This window comes from Limanda limanda, chromosome 18, assembly GCF_963576545.1.
Source record: "Limanda limanda chromosome 18, fLimLim1.1, whole genome shotgun sequence".
In the NCBI taxonomy this organism is placed as follows: domain Eukaryota; kingdom Metazoa; phylum Chordata; class Actinopteri; order Pleuronectiformes; family Pleuronectidae; genus Limanda; species Limanda limanda.
The window spans coordinates 2932316-2957759 of record NC_083653.1 but is presented as its reverse complement, the minus strand read 5'-3'; the positions used below and the strand labels follow the sequence as shown (position 1 = coordinate 2957759).

The 25444-nt window shown below is 42.5% G+C and overlaps 1 protein-coding gene across 4 annotated transcripts in view; it reads left to right on the top strand.

Annotated features, from left to right (window-relative positions):
• Window positions 1–25444, top strand: part of afdna (afadin, adherens junction formation factor a) — an 86995-nt gene that overhangs the window by 41219 nt on the left and 20332 nt on the right. For 2 of the 4 annotated variants that reach the window (XM_061091056.1, XM_061091055.1), the window contains exons 13-24: window positions 811–878; window positions 3060–3265; window positions 5292–5312; window positions 8638–8783; window positions 9126–9220; window positions 9971–10236; window positions 10343–10486; window positions 11839–12037; window positions 12921–13027; window positions 15706–15786; window positions 24370–24435; window positions 24524–24597. In XM_061091056.1, the coding sequence (XP_060947039.1) occupies window positions 811–878; window positions 3060–3265; window positions 5292–5312; window positions 8638–8783; window positions 9126–9220; window positions 9971–10236; window positions 10343–10486; window positions 11839–12037; window positions 12921–13027; window positions 15706–15786; window positions 24370–24435; window positions 24524–24597 (1473 nt within the window). The remainder of the gene's footprint in view (window positions 1–810; window positions 879–3059; window positions 3266–5291; window positions 5313–8637; window positions 8784–9125; window positions 9221–9970; window positions 10237–10342; window positions 10487–11838; window positions 12038–12920; window positions 13028–15705; window positions 15787–24369; window positions 24436–24523; window positions 24598–25444) is intronic. The other 2 variants (XM_061091058.1, XM_061091057.1) reach the window with 1 other exon arrangement.

Sequence of the window (25444 nt, the reverse complement as noted above, 5' to 3'; positions counted from 1 at the left end):
TCGTCCTCCTCCTCCTCTTCATCCCCAGCTCCTCCTCCTCCTCCTCTTCATCCCCAGCTCCTCCTCCTCCTCCCCCCCTCCTCCTCCTCTTCATCCCCAGCTCGTCTTTCTCCTCCTCCTCCTCCTCCTCTTCCTCCTCCTCTTCATCCCCAGCTCCTCCTCCTCCTCCTCTCTGTCCACAGTTTGTTTCTCCTCCTCTTCCTCCTCCTCCTCTTCATCCCCAGCTCCTCCGCCTCCTCCTCCTCCTCCTCCTCCTCTTCATCCCCAGCTCGTCTTTCTCCTCCTCCTCCTCCTCCTCCTCCTCCTCCTCCTCCTCCTCCTCCTCCTCCTCCTCCTCCTCCTCCTCCTCTTCATCCCCAGCTCCTCCGCCTCCTCCTCATCCTCCTCCTCCTCCTCCTCCTCCTCCTCCTCCTCCTCCTCCTCCTCCTCCTCCTCCTCCTCCTCCTCCTCCTCCTCCTCTTCATCCCCAGCTCCTCCTCTTCATCCCCAGCTCCTCCTCCTCCTCCTCCTCCTCCTCCTCCTCCTCCTCCTCCTCCTCCTCCTCCTCCTCCTCTTCATCCCCAGCTCCTCCTCTTCATCCCCAGCTCCTCCTCCTCCTCCTCCTCCTCCTCCTCCTCCTCCTCCTCCTCCTCCTCCTCCTCCTCCTCCTCCTCCTCCTCCCTGTCCACAGTTTGTTTCTCCTCCTCTTCATCCTCAGCTCCTCCTCCTCCTCCTCCTCCTCCTCCTCCTCATCCTCCTCATCCTCCTCCTCTCTGTCCACAGTTTGTTTCTCCTCCTCCCTCCTCACTGTCTCTTCTTGTGTCTCTTCAGGTCTCAGGACATTTCAGCAGACAGGACAGAGTTGACTCTGCCGGCCGGCATCGAGTTCAGAGACAACTGTAAGTGCTCACGTCCCCCCTGTCCCCCTGTCCCCCGTCCCCCGCCCCCCCCACTGGGGCAGGGACCCAGTCGATAGCTGGAAACTATTGAACCCTTTCAGTTGTCTTTACAGTGAACAGGAACTAGCGATGCCTCTGCAGTGGTTCACAATAAACATCTGATGATAGAAAACAACAGTCTGGGAAATATAGTTAAAATTTGAGCCATGATATAGTTCAGTCCTGAATTCAAGTCATTTTCATATTTTTTTTTTTAGATATTGATTTTTATAACCAGAGACAGAAACAGTTCCTTTCTATTGAGCTTTAGATGCAGTTTGTCTACTAAAAAACACAAATAAAACAAAGTATACATAACTTAAAGTAAGAAAATAGATATATTTTAAATGAAATTAATTGCACATCTTTTCTGCAATGTCTCGAAATTTTCACATCACCACAGATTGTTAAACATAAACACTGATGTGTGTGTGAAAATCTCATATCAGCTGACTTTACGCCATCAAATTCCATCTTCCAGATAATTTCTTTGTCTCTGTCTCGACTCCTGCTGTATTTATGCTGCTCATTCTTCAGTTAATTGCATTTTATCCAATAGCAATAAAGAAAGCGTCGACTCATCGGTCCTTCTGCCGGAACAAATCAGTTTCTACATGAACCTAGCAGCAGAGGGTTGGTTGGTTTGGCCGCATTAAACAAACTGATGAATCGAGCACGACGTGGATTTGGTCGGAGCCGTTTTATTTCCTTGTTAAATTTGTTATAAATTAGTTCCAGGTTTCCCGCAGCCTGACGTTTCCCAAACCCGCTCTGCTGCTCTGAGCCGTTTATTCCGTCTGTGTAACATTTCTGTTTATTGACTCTCCGTGTCCTCCGGGCCTTAATGTGTCTGTATGTGTATATATTTGGTATCGTGTGAGATCATCTGTTTTTCCAGCTGAAGCCGGGTTGTAGTCGGTCATAGAGCCAATACCCACAATGCAGTAGGAGAAACCACATACTTAAAAAGTCCCCGAAAAGTTTGTTTGGGAGGACGATGCACATGCGTGGTTAGAATGTGGAGACTCGCAGATCTCTGCTCCTCCAGGTTTTCAGAGGAGGAGTTTGTCGTAGAGCAGCTGCAGCGAGTTTGACTTCCACCTCCCAAACCAAACTGGAAGCAACTGGTACCACAGCCAGGCTCCGAGTGGTTTCATCCCACATGACTGACCGCTAGGGTTGCAAAATTCCGGGAATATTCAAAGTTGGAAACTTTCCATGGGAATTAACGGGAATATACGGGAATTAACGGGAATAAACTGGAAATGTTGTGGGTAATTTATACTAACTGTATTTACCTTGTCATATACAGACATAAATATAAACATTTTGTTGTGTCATAGGCTGATTTGAGCCCTGAGGAAACTTTGGGCACTTGACTATATGCTTCTGCATCGTTGTGTCATTCTTAACATAGGTCTTTGCACAGTATTTGCAAATGTACACAGCCTTTCCTTCTACATTGGATGGGGTGAAATGTCTCCACACATGAGAGAGTGCACGTGGCATTGTTCTGTAGAATAAGATGAGAAAAGTTTGTAAAAAAATGCTAATGCAATGCCAGAGATATAAATAGTTAGCCAAACAATTGGAATCGTCTGTAAACATATTTTACAATTGATGGATAAATGAATGGAAATAGGCTAGATGAACAGATGAACAATCCTCAATCAGCATGCTAATATATTTTCCCCAGTAATATCATCGAAACTTACCTGACTAGTCCTGCACTCTACAGCAGGCCTCAGTAGCCCTGCTGTAGAGTGAAGGATGCTGGGAGTTATCTGTGCATGTGATGGAAGAATGCACAGAGGAGGGTTGAAACTCAATGTGCAGCGTGTGCTGTATTCCATACATCTTTAAAATAGTTTTGAATGATGTTTTTATTGCTCAGCGTTTAATTTACGTATTTTTTTTTTTTTTTCAAAATTCCCAAAATTCCCGAGCTAAACTTCCCATTGGAAGTTTCCGGAAAGTTTCCGGAAATTTACCGGAAACTTTCCCCCCCTTTGCAACCCTACTGACCGCCAATAGTGACGCAAACAAATCTGTAACAGTCCGTGTGCTTGACTTCAAGTGGGTTTCACTGCACCTGCATCAGATGTCAGGATCTAATAATCAGACTCTGTGTGTTTCCTCCAGCTGAAGACACCTTCCTGTCGGCCATCATCAACTACACCAACAGCTCCACCGTTCACTTCAAGCTCTCGCCCACGTACGTCCTGTACATGGCCGCCCGCTACGTCCTGTCGCCGTCGTACCGGCCGGACATGTCGCCCTCCGAGAGGACGCACAAGGTCATCGCCATCGTGAACAAGATGGTGAGCATGATGGAAGGCGTCATCCAGGTCAGTACCGCTGCTCTTTTATATCTTCTGGTCGTATGTGTCACATTAATCTCACAGGTCACTGACATCACCTCGGCGTGTTCCCGTTAGCTCAGCCGCTCTCCTCCACAGAGCCGCTCCTGCTTGTGTTGAAATGTGGCTGCTGTGTCAATCCCCCCCCACCTCATTAACCGAGTTGTGTACACTCGTCTGCATGTTTGTGTCTCGTAGCGTTCTCTCTCCCACGTTCCCGTCTGTGCTTCTGTCTCGTGTCCGTCTCCCTGTCAGTGTCTCGTGCTCGAGCTGTGAAGCCGGCGATGACTCAGCATAGTGAGGATGAAACTTAATCTAGAACGAGGTTATCACCGATCAAAAGGAAATAAATCCATGGGAGATATGTTCAACCTTGATGACAATATATGAGGTGTTTGTTAGATAAGTTATTCTTCATAATTTTTCAACGCCGTGTTTGCCTTCACTCCCTCTCTTAAAGAACCACATCCATACTCACATTTTTTCCATTTAAAAACAATTATACATCTATAACTATTTTGCATACATCTCAGTTTCTTTCCCGTTGATGACAACACAGCCCCCAGAGTTTTCAAACTGAAACAAGGTCACCACCATTTCCAAACTCTCAAAACTCCAGAGTAGTGTAGACCAGGGGTTTTCAACTGGTTTTGTCCCAGGGACCATTCTGACTAGAAAGTAATCCGCGGCCCACTGATGTGCCTACGTGTGTGTGCGTGTGTGCATGTGGATAGAAGGAAGTGTTAACATTTGGTTTTCCATGTTGGTTTTATTTAAAAACCTCAAACAAATCTAGAAAAATCTGTGTAAAAACAACAAAAACGGTTGATTTTCAGTGCTTAAGAATTGAAAACAAAATTAAAATGCAGTTTATAATTGTACTGAATCTCAAAACCATATGAACATCAATATATAACGTTCATGACTTAAATGTACAGACATGTAGCTGACATGTTGAGAGAACGTTAAAGTAACGGTGATCAATAACAATCAACATAAACTTCAGAATATGTCACAAATGATAATCATACAATATCACACAAACAATTGAGGCCTACTTAAGTTTAACCTCATGATCACCAGCACCTTTATATTATTGTAGACATATTTCTCTTAATGTATATATGTTTCACGATATTCAAGAGTAATCTGGAAATGTGTCGAAATATCAAAGCGAATTTCGAGGACCCCCTGCAATGCCATCGCGGACCACCAGGGGGCCGCGGACCCCCGGTTGAAAACCCCTGGTGTAGACGGTTTAGATTAAAACATGGTTGTATGGATGTAGGATAGCTTCCACCTCTCACAGTTGTTGTCATTGCTCCCGTGGGTTCTCCTCACTGACTGGATTTTGCTGAAAGTTTTTCTGCGTCCTCCTTTACAATCAGATATTCAGAAGCTTTATCCGGATTATCTGTTGAACCTGAGCATGGTTTTCCTCTGACTAACCGAGAGGCTGCCTTTACTCCCATTAACGGCCGCATGATGCAGGATTTACTCCTTTGTCCCGACGTGTAAAATGTTACTGATGTTTGAAGGTATATTTGATATGAATAACTGTATTTTTTTGCTGTCAGTGAACCTCTGGTCTTTATTTATACATTTCACACATTAACACTAAGACTTGCTAAGCGGTATTTTTGGTATTAAAACAATGAGAATAAGCAGTACTAAGACTTTTATACTTTAAAATTCAATTTTCGAAACCTCCAGATTTGCCTGAGTCTGTAAAATGTCAGCAGCCGTGCTAATATACAGTCGTAATAAAGTGTTAGACTTAAATATATTTATTTAAACATCTGACGTCCATCCGTTATGTTCATTAACCGATTCACCGGGGCGCCACATTGTAAACCATGACCATGTGTGTCATAGTGTGTGTCATAGTGTGTGTCATAGTGTGTGTTACATGGCTGTGTCCATACTGTAGCTGTTGACGTGTTTTCTCTCTGTCCTGTGAACGTGTCCTCCTCCTCCTCCTCCTCTTCTTCCTCCTCTTCTTCCTTCCATCCAGGAGATTCCTGAAGGGGATCAGGTAGGATAGCACACCATGATACGGCTGCTACAGACTCGTCTACCTCACTCGCTCTTTCTTCACCTCCTTTTCTCTCTCTCTCTCCCTCTCTCGGTTTAGGCGACATGCATAAAAAAATTGTACGAGAAAATCCAAGGAGCTTTCCTGCCAGTTATTGTTTGTGCAGCTTAATGTTAACAGCAATGTATTAAAATAAATAGAATAAAAAAAAGAATATCAACGTAGAACACTGTCTTTTAATGTGGGAAATTATTGTGAGCTGCGAATCAGAGAAGAATTATTAAATATATCTGTTTATAATTTAACACGTAGATTCACAAATTGGATCACATGGTTTAAAAGATATTGTGAGTATTTTTTTGGGTGAATTTGAGTTAATTACATGGTAAAATTCACATTTTTAGGCCGATGATAAAAGTTAATTTTAGAAAAACATATTGCGTGAATCATACTTTGCAAATTGCTAGAAGGAAATGTAAATGTTAATTTTCTTACCCTAAATGATATCAGTATATTTATTAAGCAGAAGGCACTGTAATCAGTGAATTTGGTAGATAAATACAAACGTGTAATAATGCCTTTCATTTATTTGTCATATGTAGATACAGTAATTGAAAAAAGAGATTTAAGACATAAGAATTAAAAATAGAATTCTGTGTAAGATTATCTTTAATCTTATCTTTTTATCTTTTTATTTTCCCTTGTGCCTGAAATATCAAATTCAAACCCAACAACTAAAGGATAAACAAGATGCATCTAAAGACTCTCAGGGAATTTAGCTTTTATTTTGTACATTAGCAAAACTGCTGGATATAAATATTTATATTTCTTCGTGATGCACATTTGTAATATTTCAGTTTTACAAGAAAACTAAATTCCCTTTTGAAGGCAAATCAGATGAGATTTAAATCAGTGATAATGTGAGATCGTGTCGCCCAACCCTATCAACCTCTCTGCCTCCTCTATTAATCTCCACCTCTCTTTACCTCTCTCTCTCTCTCTCTCTCTCTCTGCTTCAGCCCTTCATTGTTGCTGCTGCTTCTTTTTCTCCATTCTAACAGAAATGTAAAATAAAGCCATGATAATAACGCGTCCTACCCACAGCTGGAAAACTAAGCAACAACAGCAACATCCGCCCCAACTAATTCCATTCAGCTTCCTGGACCTGCCTGGTACTAAAAACAAACAAACCAAAAAAACCCTCCAAAAAAAAAAAGAGCACAAACCAAAGCACCCTCTCTTTCCCCCCCCCCCTCGTTGCTCCATCTTTAATTCTGGCATCCATTTTGTGTGACATCACGTCTTGCTGCTGCGACTCGCCCGTGTGGATGAGAGAGACGGGTCCTGCGTCCCGCTGAGCTCGTCCACTTCCTGTGCTTCACGTGTCTGACGTCCATGTAACGTGTGGAAACCATCTGTCCGTGTTTTCAAATGTTTCCCTCCGTGTTTTAATGTCACGTTTTTTCATTTTGGACGCACTTGGCTCCATCTCTCATTTCTCTGGCTGCTCTGAACGAAGAGGGTTGTGTTTCCTCTTCTTTGTTTTGTTTGATTTCTTTTAAGTTTTTTGTTTTTTTTTCAAGGCGGGGATAGATGAGTGCAGGGGCGGGGGGGCGGGCTTTTCACATTCCTCCCTCTGTGAGTGGCGGGGTTATTAACCAATCAGCTCTTTAGACACTGAGCTCTCTCCCCCCCCTTTAAGACCAGGTATCTGTTCTTTAGACTGTAGACTGCTCCACTCTCTGCTGTTCACTCTCTGATATTATTTTTATTCTCGTTTATAAATGAAAACGTTGCTGCTTCTTTACTTTTATCACTTTAATCTGCACCAGGCTCTGATTACCTTCACCAGGTGATATACGACTTTAGTTCCGTTTCTGCAGGGTCTTAAAAAGTCTAACATTTAATAATCTAGGTCTAAAATAAGTGTAGGTACGTTTTAATTATGTTAACATTCATTAACTGTAATTGTTGTACTTGAATTCGGTCTTAACTTCCATTCATTGCGCTTTTAAAAGTCCAAAATGTACTTATTAAAACCTGTAGATCCTAAAAACACATTAAACGATTTCTGTTTCTTTTATAACATTTCTTCAATATGTTAGAAATCATGAAACTATAGGAATTTCTCCAAATACTAATTTGCTGTGAGACGATTGATTCCTACCTCAAGTCTTTGTGAATAATTTGCTTTGCTTGGTGTACAAAGTGATGAACAGCAAAACGCCTATAGTGGTTCTGTTAGAAGGTAGATTTTTGTTTTACTTTGTTTAATCTCTTCAAGACGTCACTGCTTCCATTCCAAAACACACAAACCCTCTGTAAAACCACAAATTATTGTTTTTATGGATTAAACAAAAACATTACAGCCGTTTAATTACGCAGCTTTAAATGTAGTTTTCAGTCGATTCCATAAGCCGAGCTAATTAACGGATTTCCACAGTCAGACGTGACCTGAAACTCTTATTCATCTTCAAACTCTCATTAAGAAAGTGAATAAACGTATCCCTGAGCATCACAGTATTTCTTTAAGATTTAGATTTAAAAAGGAAACTCATAAATAAATAAATGTAGATGTTAAAAACTTTTTTCAGCTACATGGATCTAAATGAAGTTTTGACCAAACTTAGTCCCAAGAACATTTCCTAGGAACTCAAAGACTCCTGCAGACCTGTGTTTCCACCACATATTTAAACGAGATTAGAAAAAATAAACCTGTTGATGTGTAAACAAAACCACTACAGCTAGTTGTTACCCATCAGTCCACCAGGTGGCGCTAATGCAGAAGACTAAACAACAGCAGACAGACAGTAAACTTAGAGGAGATTTATATTCCTTGAAATTGATTGTGTTGAGAATATGAGAGGAGCAAGTTGTCATGTTTAACATTTAAATTGGGGTCAAATTGTGAATATATGTGGAAGTCTACAGTCTAAACACTACAAACAAAAAGAAGAGAGACATCTGAACCTGTACGGGGGGGGAATGCTGGTGTCTGGTGACCTGGTGAATAAACTTGTGTCTGGGAGTGAGAAGGATTGGTCACTATTGTTTCACAGTTTGTGTAAGAAATTAAAAAGTCAAAGGTAATAAGATGATAAGAAAGTGACAGTGATGACCACTCCTCTGGACTCTGGGTTGGCTTGGATGGAGGGAGAGGGAGAGGGGGGGGGGCACGAGTCTATCCCTGAAGTAACAAACTGCTCCTTCTGGCTGCCACTCAAACAGAAACCCCCTGTCTTCTTTATTTTAACTCCTCCTCCTTTCCTCCCGCCGCTCTAACAACGTCCTCCGTGTGTCTTCTGTCTGATTGGTCACGTTACAGAAGCAGAAGAACATCGCCGGAGCGCTGGCCTTCTGGATGGCCAACGCCTCGGAGCTGCTCAACTTCGTCAAGCAGGACCGGGACCTGAGCCGCATCACGCTGGACGCCCAGGACATCCTCGCCCATCTGGTCCAGATGGCGTTCAAGTCAGTCCGAGTGTGTGTGGTTGTGCGACTGGATGTTGCGGGAGTTGTGGGACACCAGGGGAAATCAGGGAATTTGATCAGTTATCTTTTGAAGTAAATTTTTCTAAGTCACGTCAAATTATGTGGTATTATATGACCTTGAAGGATCTAAGCTAACTCCACAAATATGAGAAACCTAAAGAGGGTCTTCAAACTAGTTCCATCACAAAGTGATCCTCGCAAACCAAGGAAGGATATTCTGACGTCAATGAAGTGAAGATGGGATGCAGAGCTTTTGTTTGTAGTTTGACGATGATGAATATTTGTGTTTGTCTCTAACAAACTGTGACGTGTGATTTGCAGATACCTGGTTCACTGTCTCCAGGCGGATCTGAATAACTACATGCCGGCCTTCCTGGACGACCCAGAGGAGCATAATCCACAGAGACCCAAGATAGGTAACATATACAAACACAGAAACGCACAGAGAAGAGCTACTACTGTCCAAAAACATTTAAATTTATCCTGTATTGTTCATAACTTTTTTTTTATATTTTTGTTTATTGGAAGTAGTTTCACGAGATACAACAATATAACAGGGAATACTTCCATCTTACATTTTTTCCCATCTTTTTATCCCTCCCACATTCCCATCCCCAGCACCCATAACAAACCTATAAACACGAAAAAACAACCAAATATAAAAATAAATAAATAAATAAATAAAATAAAATAAAATAAATAATTAAAGGGGAAGGGTGAATTGTTATTAAAAATAAAATAAATGGGGGGGAGGGTGAGGCTCAGTCATCACCATAACGCAGAGATGTCAAAGACTCAATATGACTTAAGAGAGGTCTCCAAGTCTTTTCAAATGAATTTAAGGAACCATTCAGGGAAAATCTAAGCTTTTCAAGACTCATGAACAGTAAAACTTCTTCAACCCACCTACCGTGAGACATTGTTCATAACTTATTGATACCTCAGGTTTGTGTTGCACTGCCTTGAGGATGGTCTTGGTTTGGGAATCACTGTTCGACAGAAGCATCACTTTCACGTTTAAAACTCTGTGAACCTCTTTGAAACCAAGAGTTTAATTAAACTTAAAATCAATATCCTGAACTTCCACGTACCCTGTGTTTTTACATAGACACACAGATGTTTAGATTCTTGCTTTATAAAACATTAAAATGTATTTTCTCTTGCAGAGGACGTCCTGCACACGCTGACGGGGGCGATGTCGCTGCTGCGGCGGTGTCGGGTCAACGCCGCTCTGACCATCCAGCTGTTCTCGCAGCTCTTCCACTTCATCAACATGTGGCTGTTCAACAAGCTGGTGACGGACACGGACTCGGGCCTGTGCTGTCACTACTGGGGCGCCATCCTCCGCCAGCAGCTCAGCCACATCGAGGCGTGGGCCGAGAAGCAAGGCCTGGAGCTCGCCGCCGACTGCCACCTCAGCCGAATCGTCCAGGTGGGGGGGGGGCAGGAGACACGGGCAGAGAATATGTGAAACCTACAGCTCTGTGTGAAGTAGAGGAGTTATTTGTGTTGTTTCTTTGTGTGTGTGTGTGTTCCAGGCCACCACCCTGCTGACCATGGACAAGTACTCCATGCAGGATGTGCAGAACATCCACAACACCTGCTTCAAGCTCAACTCCCTGCAGCTCAACGCCCTCATGACCAACTACCACTGTGCTCCAGACGAGCCTTACATCCCACCTGTGAGTCACACACACACTAACACACACTATCACACACACACAGACGTCTCAACCCTTGACACACTTGTATTAAAAAACACCACTTGATTGTAGTGGTGGGGGAAAAAATCGATTCTGTTCAGTATCGCGATATTTTGCGCCCGCGATTATATCGATACTGTAGCACAAAGTATTGCAATATTTAACTCTCCTGGCTGGCAAAGCATGACCAGGAGAGTTTCAGAGTTTAAAAGATACCTAGTGTGTCTGAGGAAAGGATGTTCTCCACTGCAGGAGATATAGTATCGTTCCAGAGGAACTTTAACATCTGAGCATGTTGACCAACTTCTTTTTCTGAACAAAAATGCCAATATTCCCAAATGAATTTAACATTTTGGGTCATGACCTTGCAGCCAACTGGACTGGACTCTAGTAGTACACATTGGTTTATTTTTCTCAATTTGATTGAAGCTCTAGGTTACTCTTATTTATATGATTATTCTCAGGTTTATGTTACTCTATTATGTCTGCTTTATGTTACTGTATTGTATTTAAATAATTGTAAGTTATGTGCTGGGAGCTCAGCGTTCATGTGAGAGGTCTCCTATTCAGAAAATAATTACAAAGGTCCTGTGTCCTGAATGTTCAAGGACAAAGTTTTTGCACTTCAGTTAATGTGTAGAAGACAATGTTGTTCACAGAATTAAATGTGACATTTGAAGTGAGGTGAGCAGTCTTATTTTCCTCTTTTTGTAATGCCTTTGAATAATATGGGGGACATGAATCGCAATATATCACAGAATCGAATCGCAATACTTGCAGAATCGCAATACTATTGAATCGTCACATTTTTGCCAATTCTCACCCCTACTTGATTGTGGAGTTTTGTTTATTTCTTTATTTAGAAGGATCCCCATTGGCTCCACCCTAAGACAGAGCTACTTTTAGTGGGGTCCACATTTAAAACATACATACAGATATCAAACATTTAAAACATGCATTACATTACAAATATCAAAAGTTAAAATACATAAAAATAATGATCATACAATTTTACATTACAGTTACCAAAAAATAACTTAGTGGTTATGCAATTTTACCTTTGTCATGATATAAAACACTGATAAATCCAACTCCATAGAAGCGAAAACTGCAAACCATGTAAGAGAATACTACACATGTATGTACAGTACATCACCATCCAGTGTCACAAGTATGCTGTACCCAAGTGTTTCATTATTTGCTTTTTGAACATACATTTACTTATCACGTTTATAATTTCTGTTGGTCGTAGGTTCCATGACTTCCATGAGTTACAGAACCACAGTTCCCTGATGTGTTTCTTCTTCTGCTGTGTGTGTCTGTGTGTGTAGGAGCTGATCGACCACGTGGTGGCGGTGGCGGAGAACACAGCGGACGAGCTGGCGAGGAGCGACGGCCGAGAGGTCCAGCTGGAGGAGGACCCGGACCTGCAGCTGCCCTTCCTCCTGCCTGAGGACGGCTACTCCTGCGACGTGGTGCGCAGCCTCCCCAACGGCCTGCAGGACTTCCTGGACCCGCTGCTGCAGAGAGGTGATGCTGCTGGAACCTGGAGCAGTGATGTAGATCTAGTGGAAACACATCCCACTGAGCATGAGTCAGCTGACAGTGTTTAGTTTGGTACATTTTTAGCAAAGCTCCGTCCAAACGCTGATATATATCTATTATTAAAGTAAATTCTTCTTACTCTTTGGACCAAGAACAATCAATTAGTTTGTGAAGAACAAGTGGCGTGTATTTTGAAAATCAATAAATCTTTCTAGAAACAATGCGGACATAACTTTTGGCTGTAGGAAATTATAAAAGAGGTAATAATAAAACAGGGTTCCCGCGGGGTCTTAAAACGTCTTAAAAAGTGTTAAATTTAATAATCGCAATTTTAGGCCTTAAAAAGTCTTAAATTTTATTTAGCTAGGTCTTAAATATGAATTTGATAAGGAAGCTACTTCGCGATAACTTGGTCTCCAGTAAATGTGCTTTGAGGAATTTTCCGTCATACTTTTTTGCCAGCATGGCCGTGAAATAGGTCTTAAATTCTATTCAAAGTGGTCTTAAAAAGGTCTTAAAAAGTCTTAAATTTAACTTGTTAAAACCTGTAGGAACCCTGTAAAAGATAATTGTTATAATTTGGCCAAAATGGATCACAGTATTTTCATGGTGGCCTAGATCCAGCAGGTGTTTGATGTTCAAACTTGATTAAACGCTTTTAAACTGTTAAAATATATAAGCTTGTTATGATTTTACAATATGTGTTGCATTGTTGTGGTTATTTCAGGAGAAATAAACCTGCAGAAGAAGTTCACTCTGCTCCACAGTTAGTTTTGTGAACCTGTACATGTACTTGTACTGTAAATGTGTGTGTGTGTGTGTGTGTGTGTGTGTGTGTGTGTGTAACCATGTGCGTTTTCTCTAACAGGTTTTTGTCGGTTAGTACCTCATCCTCGTTCGCCCGGCACCTGGACCGTACACTTCGAAGGAGCTGAGTGTGAAACCCACTTCTCTGCACTCGACGCCTCTGAGATGGTAGGACATTAACACACACACACAGTTACACACACACAGACACACACACAGGTTATCCCAGGTAAAGCGGGTACCACAGAGGACTCGATGCAGCTTTGATAATGCTGACTCGTGGAAACTGCTTAGAGCAAAGTGCACAGTGGATGTGACGGCTGTGACAGGCGTCTCCGAGCCAGGACACAAACTCCTGAGTCTCTGATCACTGCAGAGTGACTTCAGGACACTAACGTCTTTCATCCGGCTCCGTCTCTCATTCATTCTCTGAACGCTGTGTTGTAGTTGTTTCTCAGTGATGTGGATATTTCCACATTGTAATAAAACTGTTTAAGCCGTCAAAAACCTCGTAAAGAGATGCTTATTTCAATAATGTGAGGAGTCAACTGAAGAAGTACATTCAGCATCAACTATGCTACCAATTATGGTGTGAGCAGATTAAAGATAAACGTTAGGGTCAGGAGGAATTTCAAGAAAACAGAGCAGAAAATTAGAAACTAAATATAGCAGTAAAATCAGCAGTAAGTTATGAAGATGGAGAGAGAGAGAGAGAGAGAGAGAGAGAGAGAGAGAGAGAGAGAGAGAGAGAGAGAGAGAGAGAGAGAGAGAGAGAGAGAGAGAGAGAGAGAGAGAGAGAGAGAGAGAGAGAGAGAGAGAGAGAGAGAGAGAGAGAGAGAGAGAGAGAGAGAGAGAGAGAGAGAGAGAGAGAGAGAGAGAGAGAGAGAGAGAGAGAGAGAGAGAGAGAGAGAGAGAGAGAGAGAGAGAGAGAGAGAGAGAGAGAGAGAGAGAGAGAGTTAGTTCAGGCGTCACGGTGGTCGAGACAAAATGAAAAGGTGAGTTTCAGACTAAAAAAGGTAAAATTCCTGAGCGGAGCCAGAGACGATTTGACGGCACAACGGACTATTTATAGAAAAGTCTAAATCTGGAAGTTGCTTTGAATTTGGATCCTGTGAGTGTGTGATAGTGTGAGTGTGTCATAGTGTCTGTATGTGATAGTGTGTGTATTTATATAGGTTTCCCTTTGAGGACATATTTCAGACTAAAAACCTGTTAATGTCAATTGGGGACAAAAGCAGATTTTGTCCACTTGTTAAGTTTCAGATGCGTCTCCAGGAAATAAATAGAAGACTGATTAACAACCCTAAAGGTGTTTGTGTGTGTGTGTGTGGTCTCGTAGTTTGTAGGCAGTGATTACAGTTACTTCAGCAGATGCAACACACACACACAAACACACACAATGAAACAAACTTCCACACACAGCCACTTCCTCTGTAATTGGTCTGTTTATCCCTGCTCTACTATTTCATGACTGCAGTCTCGACATAATGCAGACGTCACACACACACACACACACACACACCCACAGACGCACACACACACACACACACACACACACACACACACACACACACACGTTGATTAATGGTGTGTGTTCAGGCTCTTGTGCCCCCCCCCATGAACAGAGTTTTGTCCTGCATCCACATCAGCAGAGTTGATGTGATGTAGTTTGTTTACATACCAACATTGTGAGAGTTTGTGTGTGTGTGTGTGCGGTAGAAGTTGCACACGTTTACACAAATACTCGAGCACATGCGCTAGTCAATTAAAAAAACAACAACTACAGGTCAAACTGGTTCTGGAGAAATGAGGCAGAAGCTTCTTGTGAATGTGGAACTTATTTCCTGTTTATGTAGAATAGCATGGACAGCTAGCGTAGCACGTTAGCATCACAGCAGTGTTTGTGTGTAGTGCAGCTGCTTTAAAAGAAATCAAACCACGAGTCAACATCTGGTTTCAGTTTCTCCTCGGACAGAAGTCCCAGCTGGGCGGTCGTTGTCGTGTAGTTGCAGTCGTTGCGGTCTTGTTGTCGTCTAACTCGTCTTCTAGTGTAACTGCAGTGTTGTTGTAGCGGTAGTTGTATTGTAGTTGTCGTGTGGTTCCTGTTGCTTTGTGTGGTTCTGGGAGTTCCTGCAGAAACACACATCGGACGTCTCTCCCGTCTGAGCGGCGTCCAGCCACACACGACGGCCGACGCACAAGCGCACAAAAATACACAATGCGTTAGAGACATGTCAACGTCTGACGGGAGCTTATTTGTGTTGGAGTCTCCTTTGACAGAATACACTTTTTTCAAGATGTGGGAAACCTCGCTCTGGTCTTTGTTTCTGTCTCTTTCTCCAGCCAGGAGTGTGTGTGTCTGTGTGTGTGTCTGTGTGTATGGGTGTGTGTGTGTCTGTGTGTGTCTGTGTGTGTGTCTGTGTGTGTGTCTGTGTGTATGGGTGTGTGTGTGTCTGTGTGTGTCTGTGTGTGTGTGTGTGTGTCTGTGTGTGTGTGTGTCTGTGTGTCTGTGTGTGTGTGTGTGTCTGTGTGTGTGTGTGTGTGTGTCTGTGTGTGTGGGTGTGTGCGGGTAGCCATGATGTGGTTTCTCATTCTTGACTCGGTTCCAGCGACCACAGGTTCCTCTGTGGTCTCCCCCGTTCCCCATTATCCCTCCTTCATTCCTTCCCTCCCTTTTCCCATCCCTCCCTCTTTTTACTCCAGTCTCAATTTTTCTCATATTCCGCATTTCAGAGGAAACGCGCCAGAGGACGATTGTTGAGTTTCTTCTTGGCTGATCTAAACCCATCGAAGAGGTTTCATCCTCACTAACAGTTGTTCTCTCCTGTCCCTCTCTCTATTTTCAGCCAATGAGGAAAGACCCGGAGGTTGTCACGGTAACCCTGAAGAAGCACAACGGCATGGGCCTCAGCATTGTGGCCGCCAAGGTAGGAAACGCCACCTGGAAGTGTGTGTGTGTTTATGTGTGTGTCTGTGTGTGTGTAAAGCGTTAAATCAAACTTCAGCTGATCTGAAGAAATGAACTTCTTCTAGACAGAAGAACAGAAGTGTGTGTCTGTGTGCGTCCGGGCGACACACTGCTGTTTCTGATTGAACTGGTTTCACTGACAGCAGAGCAGAGACTAAACAGAGAAACGTCTGGACGACTCCTGGACAGGATCCTGGTCTGAAGTTTGTTTTTTAACAGCAGTGAGCGTCTGTCCTTGTGTTAGTTTGTTCACACACCTCTGATACATTTCACGAATCGTGGGCGAATGAATCGTCTCGACACTGAGCGTCAATATTTAACTTCACAGATTCAGGGCAGCTGTGAAAATGAATTAAGATTCATGTGTTTTACCGTCTTGTTTGATGCAAATTTAACAAAATTGCGTTAACTATATTAGATCGGACTGACTAATTAGATCAGGAGGATTTAGGTTGGATTCACTTTAAGAGGTTTCACTTGTAATCTTGGTTTAGGTGCAGGTTATATTTAGAAAAATTATCCCTAATTACATATCAATATGACTCAGTTGCGGCCCCTGCTGGCTAAAACCAATATTGCAGCACTCACACAGAAAAGCAGGAAAACCTTTTCCCTGTACATGTCTGTTAACATTAAAACAGAGTGAGGAAATGCAGCCGCTGTTATTAAAGTGTAATGAGAATTTAATGTTGATATTTTAGAACTTTGTGGTGTTAATTGCAGCTCTGGTTTCTTTTGCCAAGGTCTTCCCAGCACATGTAACAGAGAAGTAAACACAAGATCCATGAAATGAAACTAATCCTGAAACCCACCAAAAGACCTGTGGTCAATCCAGCCATCATCAATCATAAGAGTTTAAAACAACTTCATCCTCAAGTTTCATATGGACGACAGTGAGCTCTTTCATCCTGAGCAGTTGAATTAATCATTATCCCTTTGACTCGTCAATACCAGCTCACAGGTGTGTGTTTGTCTGGATTATAATACATCAGGGATTATCTGAGCAGCTTGTGTGGAATCCACAAAACCCCAGAGCAGGTCCACGCTGTGCACTGTGTCCCAGATCACATGCATTTTAATTAAATAAAGCAAATAAAGGTGAAGTGAGGGGGAACCCTGCACCTGAAGGTCAGACGGTTGTGTAATTCTGTGTAAAGGACTTTTCCTCACGTGTGATTCCTCAGGAAAGAATCGCTGGACTCTGGTGGTTGTGTTGTGTTGTTGTGTCCTGTCAGAAGAGGTGTGGTGATGCATCGTGATCTGAAGTTGTGTGCTCATGCTTCTTTAATGAAGCATTCTGACCAGTGGAGTGTTTTCCTCTGACTTGAGAGAAGAGTTTACTGCTGAGGGCTGTCTGAGTCTGAGTGTGTGTGTGTGTGTGGAGAGGAAGAGCGGGAAGGAAGGACGCACTGAGGAAACCTCATTGCTCTGTTTATTTTTGAAGCTGTGTGGACGCACAGGGAGGAGAGTAGGCGGAGGAATGGGTGTGTGTCTGTGTGTGTGTGGAGGAATGGGTGTGTGTCTTTGTGTGTGTGTGTGGGTTGGATGGGAAAGTCAGGTAGGGAGAATTCTGTCAAACAGCTGCTTGAATTGTCGGTAAACTGGTCTGAGCGCTGTCCTGTTATATAACCCTGTGGGTGTGTAGTTGTGTGTTGGTTGTGTGGGGTGTGTAGTTGTGTGTGTGTGTGTGTGTGCGCTCCACCTCAGTCCGACCAGCCGGCCGACTCCTCACCTCTGGATCTGCGCCTGGATTCTCTGCTTCCTCACAAACACTCGGTCATTAGGAGCCTGTGGAGGAATTCCTCTGCACTTGGGAACTTCTGAGGAATTTACTGCAGCTTTCTTCCACCACACGCGCTGGAATCTTCACAGTTTTTAAATCCTTATTTGATTTATTTCTCTCTTTTAAAAATGACCTGCGCTACATTTCCACAACTTTTCGTACTTTCTTTATCTCGCGTTTCCGTTCGTTAATCGCGGGGTTTGAACGGCAGCTGAATGGATTTGTGGCGTCCGGCGGAGCTGGAAGCTTTTCAGACGTGTAGCCGCATGTGAGCAGGTTGAAGAGCAGCCTGGGATTCAAACAGTCTGAGTACCGGACGTCCCGGTGTGAACCGGTCTGGACAACACTAACGAGCAGCTGCAGCATGTGGTTTTCTGTGGTGGGCCGGAGAGACCAGGTAACTTTTATGACTGTGTGTGTAATAACAAAGCCTATTATGTTTATTTTATTAGATTTATTATGTTTTATTTCCCCTTGTTGCTTGTGTTCTGGCTCAAATAGTCTTTCTTCTTCACCTCCTTTAGCTGCTCACACACTCGTCTGACTTGCACGCTGCAGTGTTGAGCAGCGGGTTGAACATTGAACACGTGTGGACGACAGTGGCCCGGTGTGGATTCACTTTTCACTGTTTGCTTTCAGGGACGCTCGGATAATGGTTAAACTAAAGTACACACACGAAACACAGGTGGTGAAAAAAAACAGAGAGAGTTCTGTGAGAAAGTTCTCAGGAGAGTTTTTAATCTAGTGTGGTGAGAACTGCGGTTTAAAGACAGTTCTGTTGTCCCTCATTGGTAAAACCAGTTTATCAGGGCAGTGTTTGAGCTAATTAAATATGACAAATGTTTGAGAAGTTATTTTAAGCTCTTTTTCTTTTTGTTTGTCCGGAGTTTTCTGTGTGGTTGAGCAGATTTGTTCCTTTTACACTACTTTGTGTGTGCGTTTGTGCAGTATTGTGTTTCTTTCCTCCGGACAGCTCCCAGCTGGAGCGGAGGAAACTTTGTTCCCGCTCCTCCTCGTCCTCCTCCGCCCGTGTTAGTGTGTTTACTCATTTATCTTTTATCTTTAAAGAACAGATCAATCCTTCTGTGCAGGTCCAGAACAACAAGAACCTGAAAACCTTTCCCCTCCAAACTCAAAGAGCTGCCCTGGTTCTGTGTGTTTGAAGTATTGGAGGTTTGTGTGTTTGCAGAATCAAACTCAAAGTGGAACAAAACTCTGAGAGCGTTGCCTCCTGTGAGGTCTGGGACAATGGGAGGATGTACCGCACACACACACACAGTTACACGGGCTTTCCTGTAGAGCTGCAAGCAGGAGGTGCACGGATGAGAACATCTCTGTGTTGTGTGTGTTGTGTGTCTGTGGTGGAGAGACATTGTGTCAGGTCAGTGTGGAAAACCAGGGACAGACGTGCACTTAGTGGTTCCTGGTAGATGAACCCGCAGTGAGCTTCACAGAGAACTGCTTGGTCATGATGGAAAGTGCGTTGACCTGGTTTGATCAACATGCAAAGAAAAGCTTACAGCGAAACATGAATCATCATTACATCTGCCATGGAGTTTGTTTGTCATCCATAAAGTTTTTGTTGTGGATCCAGATCAGGGGGCGAATCCAGAAAATGTAATAATAATAATTCATGGCTCTTGATTTTTTTGTTTACGGATCTGATATCGTTTACTGTTTCTTAATTTGGTTCAGATCCAAATAAATATCTGGCTCTAGTGAATTTGGCTGTTGGGCGTCGGCTCTGCTGAGTGACTTTCAACTCGCAGTTTATTTCCTTAAGCTTTTTATAAATCACAAATCTTCCAGTTTCCATCTCTCTTTATGCTTTTTGTTTCCTCCAAATTACATCAATCCTGCAACAAATAAAACTAGAACATCTTTGCATTTAGGCTGCAAATCAATAACTTGTGATTATTAGTGTGAATTTCTTCTGTCTCTCTCTCAACACTTGAGCTCATTGCATCAATCTTCCCTGAAAACTCGCCCATTTCTGCTCCCTTCATGTTTTAAGGTCACATGCACCATCGTCTTTTTAGTCCTTCATCAATTTTTAAAAAACCCTGCTTCCACTTCTGCTCGGTGTTTCTTATCTGATGAGACAACCTCAGCTTCAGGTCGGGAGCAAACTTCAGTTGAGCTCTGAAGAATCACAAAGGCTTAAAAATAATCCTGTGCAGATGCAGCAATAATTTAAAAAAAAGGAGGATTATGGAGATGTCCATCAAAGTGAGTGTGAACGTGCCCAGAGATGTTTAATCCACCTAATGACAGAGAAACACCTCTGTGGCTGCTCGGTGCCTTTAAACACCTCTGGCTTTTAAACCACCTCTCGTGAGGAAGTGGTTTATCCCTCAGAGACGCTCCAGAAAGCAGCTCGACGTGTTGAGAGCTGTGATCTCGCTGCGCTGCCAGTCGGCGTTAACAGTAGATCTGTCCGCCGCACATCGGAGGCTGGTGACGCCGCGTCTCCCCGACTCTGTGGCTCCGATGTCCACGTTAGTTTCTCATCGTTAGTCAGACTCAAAGAAAAATATCACGTCACGGTGACTCTGATGTTCAGAGGGAAACACTGAAGGTTGTGTTGGTAATTTACATTTGTACAAATTCAAATTTGTTTATTTGCAGGCTCTTTTTTTCTATAGGACTTTTATTTATTAAAACTTTCCACGCTGCTATTTCTATTTGGCTAATTGGATAAATCAAGATCTTTAAAGACGTCGTCTCAAAGAGCAAAGAACCAGAAGATTGATTTGGAAAACAATCGTCAGATGGAACAATAATTAATCACATTGCAGCACTTCATCAAGAAACCAATGTGCAGACAGTTGCAGGAATACAATTCTAAATAAATCATTTCTATGCGTCTGTATCTGTTACATTATAATTTACATTTCTACAAATTCAGATTTGTTTATTTGCAGGGTCTTTTTCTCTCAAGGACTTTTATTTATTAAAACTTTCCACGCTGCTATTTCCATTGGGCTAATTGGACAAAACAAGATCTATAAAGAAGTCATCTCAAATAATTAGAATCAGAAGGTATTTATTGCCAAGTAGGTTTACACCTACCTGGAATTTGCTCCAGTTATTGGTGCATACAATGAACATAGAAACATAAAAACACAATAAATACAACAAACATAAGAAAAACTATAAAAAAAACTATATATATTTACTCACTATTTACTTCTTATTTACTCACTTTTCCTAATATTTATACAAAGTAACATTTATTTAGACATAAACATATCTATATAAAAATATATAAAAGATAAAGAGCAGATAACCAGAAGATTGATTTGGAAAACAATCGTCAGATGGAACAATAATTAATCACATTGCACTTCATCAAGAAACCAATGTCCAGACAGTTGCAGGAATACAATTGCAAACTCTTCTAAATAAAGCATTTCTATGCGTCTGTATCTGTTACATTATAATTTACATTTCTACAAATTCAGATTTGTTTATTTGCAGGGTCTTTTTTTCTCAAGGACTTTTTTATATTAAAACTTTCCACGCTGCTATTTCCATTGGGCTAATTGGACAGAACAAGATCTATAAAGACTTCATCTCAAATAATCATACTCAGAATCAGACTATAAAAAAAACTATAAAAAACAATATATATTTAATCACTATTTACTTCTTATTTACTCACTTTTCCTAATATTTATACAAAGTAACATTTATTTAGACATAAACATATCTATATAAAAATATATATAAAAGATAAAGAGCAAATAACCAGAAGATTGATTTGGAAAAAAATCGTCAGATGGAACAATAATTAATCACATTGCAGCACTTCATCAAGAAACCAATGTGCAGACAGTTGCAGGAATACAATTGCAAACTTTTCTAAATAAATCATTTCTATACGTCTGTATCTGTGTTGCAGTTTACTGATGTTTAAATTCAGCCCAGTTGTGCAGCTCTCGTGTCTGGTGCACTGTTTATTTTAAGTGTTTCCTGACATGACAAAGTTTACGACACAGTAGTTAAGAGCATTCAAGACAAATAAAAACCTATTACACTGTCACCAGCTAAAGAGCAGACAATAAAAATAATCTCCGATAAAAGAATGTGCGTGAAGTCGAGAAGTTACTGAGTGTAACCTGCGTCATGGAGGAGATCTGAACTTCTTTTTAAAAAGTCGAGTCCAGAGCGTGAAGCCCGAGGCCGTTTCCTCTAATTCAGGCCTGGCAGCTTCAGGTGCGTTTGATTTGTTGTGTCGGAGCTCTTTAAAGAAACAGAGCTGCCCATTAAATCACAGGACATCAAACCCTGAACCTGCCTCGGGCATTTTTTAGCTTTTCTTACAGATTTAACTGATTTCTATTAGACATAAGTTAGTTTATTCGTAGTGAGTGTTTTTGTCGTCTCGAAGCAGTTGAGTGAGTGTTGTTACCACAGCGTTGTGTGTTTGTGTTGATCACTTGTCGGCGTTTCTGACGAGTTGCACATCTGGTTTCGCTTTGACCCGGCGCTTCAACATCAGCTCCCGAGTTTTATGGCTCCACTTTGCCACAGACCTGCTGTGAGCGCACGCTTCAACACGCCCACGTCTCCTCAGCTCAGCTCGGAGCTCGTCAGTGTCCGTGTGGCAGGAAGACTTAATACTTCACATTATCGACAACATTGTGTTTGACCACAGCAGGCGGCTGTTTCATAGGAAACAAGCTCACATAGTCCTCAGAGCAGCTGGTGGAACATTTGGCTGATAAAAGAGCTCCCTCAGGAGTTTGTGGACAATAAAAACGAGTAAATACAGGACTCACAATTCATCTTATTGTTGCTCCATGTCTGCTGGATGAAGTTATGTGTGCACCACTAAACACAGCTGTCTATTTATTAGCATCCATCGTCTTCTCAACCTAAACATCTTCCCCCGTGATGCAGCGGATATGTGCTGCACTGATTTCCACTGTTGAGCTTTGAGAAGTTGCTCATATTCACATTTGAACTTTAGTTGTGTTACGCTGACGGACAGGAACAGTCCCTCAGTGTCTCTGGAGCCTGTTTTGTCTCGTCCGTCCTCACGAGAAGTTCACGAAGCTGTGGCTCCATTTGGAAAGAGGCTCTTCAATGTCTTCTGTAATGTTCAACAGACATAAAACAGTCGCAGTGATTCACTGTTCGTCTCTCATTGTAATGTCACTCACAGGAAATTCGTGCCTGCATGAATCCAGCCTCATTATTACATATACACACACACACACAAGCACACACACAAAAAAACGCTAACACACACACATTCAGAGAAAGAGCTGAAACATCGAGGGTCAAATAGTTTGAAGGACTGAAGTCTCTGCTGCCTTTTTGTTGTGGAGCAACTGGGAAACAGATCTGTGGACAATAGACGGAGCAGCAAACAGAAAAAGTCTCTATTCACAGAGTTAATGACCCGAACCCAACATTTCATTATTACTGGAGCAAATAACACAGAAAAATGCAAGGATTGAAAGAAATGAAGTGGAGAATATGTGGAAGCTCAGGAAAGTATTTGTTTCATTTAGATGTGGAAGCAGCACAAAGCTCATTGTAATTAAAAAAACAAGCTTGATGTTTGAACCCAGTATTTATATTTTCCAGCTCATTGAAAAGTTTGTTCCTGCTGCAGGAAAACTGTTGGAAATAGAGATAGAACATTGTCGGCCAGAGTAATGAAGTAGTTTTAAATATAAATCCCCACTAGTATTAAATGTGACCTGCAAACAGTAGGAGCCATTAACCTGAGTGTAAACTCTGCTTTACAAGACTCCGTGTGCCAGGTCTGACGAGTGGCAGCGATTATCACTTTATAGACACGCTGTGATTCTCAATGTGAAGGTTGTGTTTTCATTGTCTGTGCTGAAATAGCTTATCCTCAAACCTGCTTTAGAATAACGTAAAATCAAATACGGCATATTTTCTGCTATGCATGATTTCTCAGAAATGTTCCTCTGGTTTCTGGTTCTGCTGTTGCACAAACTCTGAGGATAAACATGTCAAGATGGTAAAGAAAGCTTGTGATTCGTCTGATAACGTGCCAGCACTTAAACTGCCTCCCCACTTCAGAGGCACCCCACAGACACACACAGACACACACAGACACACACAGAGACAGACAGACAGACAGACAGAGACACACACAGGCGCTATGGCTTGTACGTGCATAATGCCGTTGTACGTGTTGCTCTGTAAAGAAAGGATTTGATTTAGGGAACATAATAAGAATCTAGTGTTCATCAGTGGGAGACTTGATTGAGCATCAAACGTTGACTCTAGATAATCTGTAACCAGCAGAGAATCTAAAAGAAACAAACTCTTGTGAATGTGTTAAACTGCTCCTGTTGCTCTACTAATATTTCCGTTCGACATGATGGTGAACTTGTTAGCGCCGATAAGAGACCAGGTGTTTAGATAACCACCGTTTTGCAATCTGTCTCTGCTCTGCTCAGTATCAACGCTCTGGATTAGCTCTGTATAAAAAAAAGTGAGCTTTTTAAATTCCTGGTGGAGCTGGACTCCCTCCTGGTGCAGAGCATCATCAGTCAGCACGGCTGGATGTTAGCAGAGCTTCTCCCTGGACCAGGATTAGACCACACAAGTCCCACCAGGTGGTTGTGTTGCATGTTGCACTGTAATTTGTGTCCTGAAGAGTCACAGCTCACCTGCACCTCAGGCTACTGGGATCAGGACCCATCATGACCCTGTTCACACCTGGTATTAAGATGATATTAACCCAGTTTCTCTCTCTCTCTCTGTCTGCAGGGTGCTGGTCAGGAGAAGTTGGGCATCTACATCAAGTCGGTGGTCAAAGGAGGAGCAGCTGACGTGGTTCGTAACAAACATTAAAAACAATAACAGAGAAATGTGAGGAAGAAGCAACGCAGTGACTCACTCTGTGGTTTCTGTGCTCACGCAGGACGGGCGTTTGGCGGCCGGTGACCAGCTGCTGAGTGTGGACGGGCGCAGTTTGGTCGGCCTGTCACAAGAGAGGTAAGAACCAACAAGAACCTGATGTGTTAAACGTACTTAATGTCCTCTCGTGCTCGAATTTCCATTTTTGAAACTGTAAATGGGGGAAATTCCCAGCTGACACTTAAACATTATAATTAAACCATCGAAGAATCCAGTGATCCAGCCCAGAAACACCAGGGAGGAAGTGTGGGTGGCACATGGTGTCTTTAAAACCTTTTATATGCTCAACCACCCGCCGCACATTGACAGATTGACGTATTTATGGTCGTGCGATGATGAATCTCAGGTTTAATTCTATTCTGAGGATCGAAAACATTTTGAAAAGTCAAGTTTGATGCTGTCGTGACATCACAGAACCACAAACATCAGGGTTGAGGCATCTTGAGGTTGTTGTGTCCCATTTGTCCAAGTAAAAAGAAAAGTGTGTTTTCAGAACACACAGCACGGGTAGAAAATGTGTGTGTGTGTTTGTGTTTTGGAAACAGCTCGGTAGCTAACGCCCCACACACATGAATCCAGTTATTCCTCTCGCTCAGCATGTGCAGACTCGACGTGTTTAAAGTTCTTCAGTGAGTAGAAAGCAGGTGGGATGAGGATATGGTTTAATATCAGCAGCTCTGATAACTTTCAGCCTCAGACCCGTCCAGCGCTCGTATCATCCTGTGGTCGTCTCCTGTCCGACTCCCACAGGTTCCACTGAGCAGCTTCAGACTGTCATTATGATTCACAGCCTCCAGGTCTGTGGTGTGCGTGTGTGTGTGTGTGTGTGTGTGTGTGTGTGTTTCAAATTAAAACACCGATCCTGTGATGTTTCCTTATGTGGATGTTGAGCCTGTGCTCCGGCGAAAGTCACATTCCCAAAGTT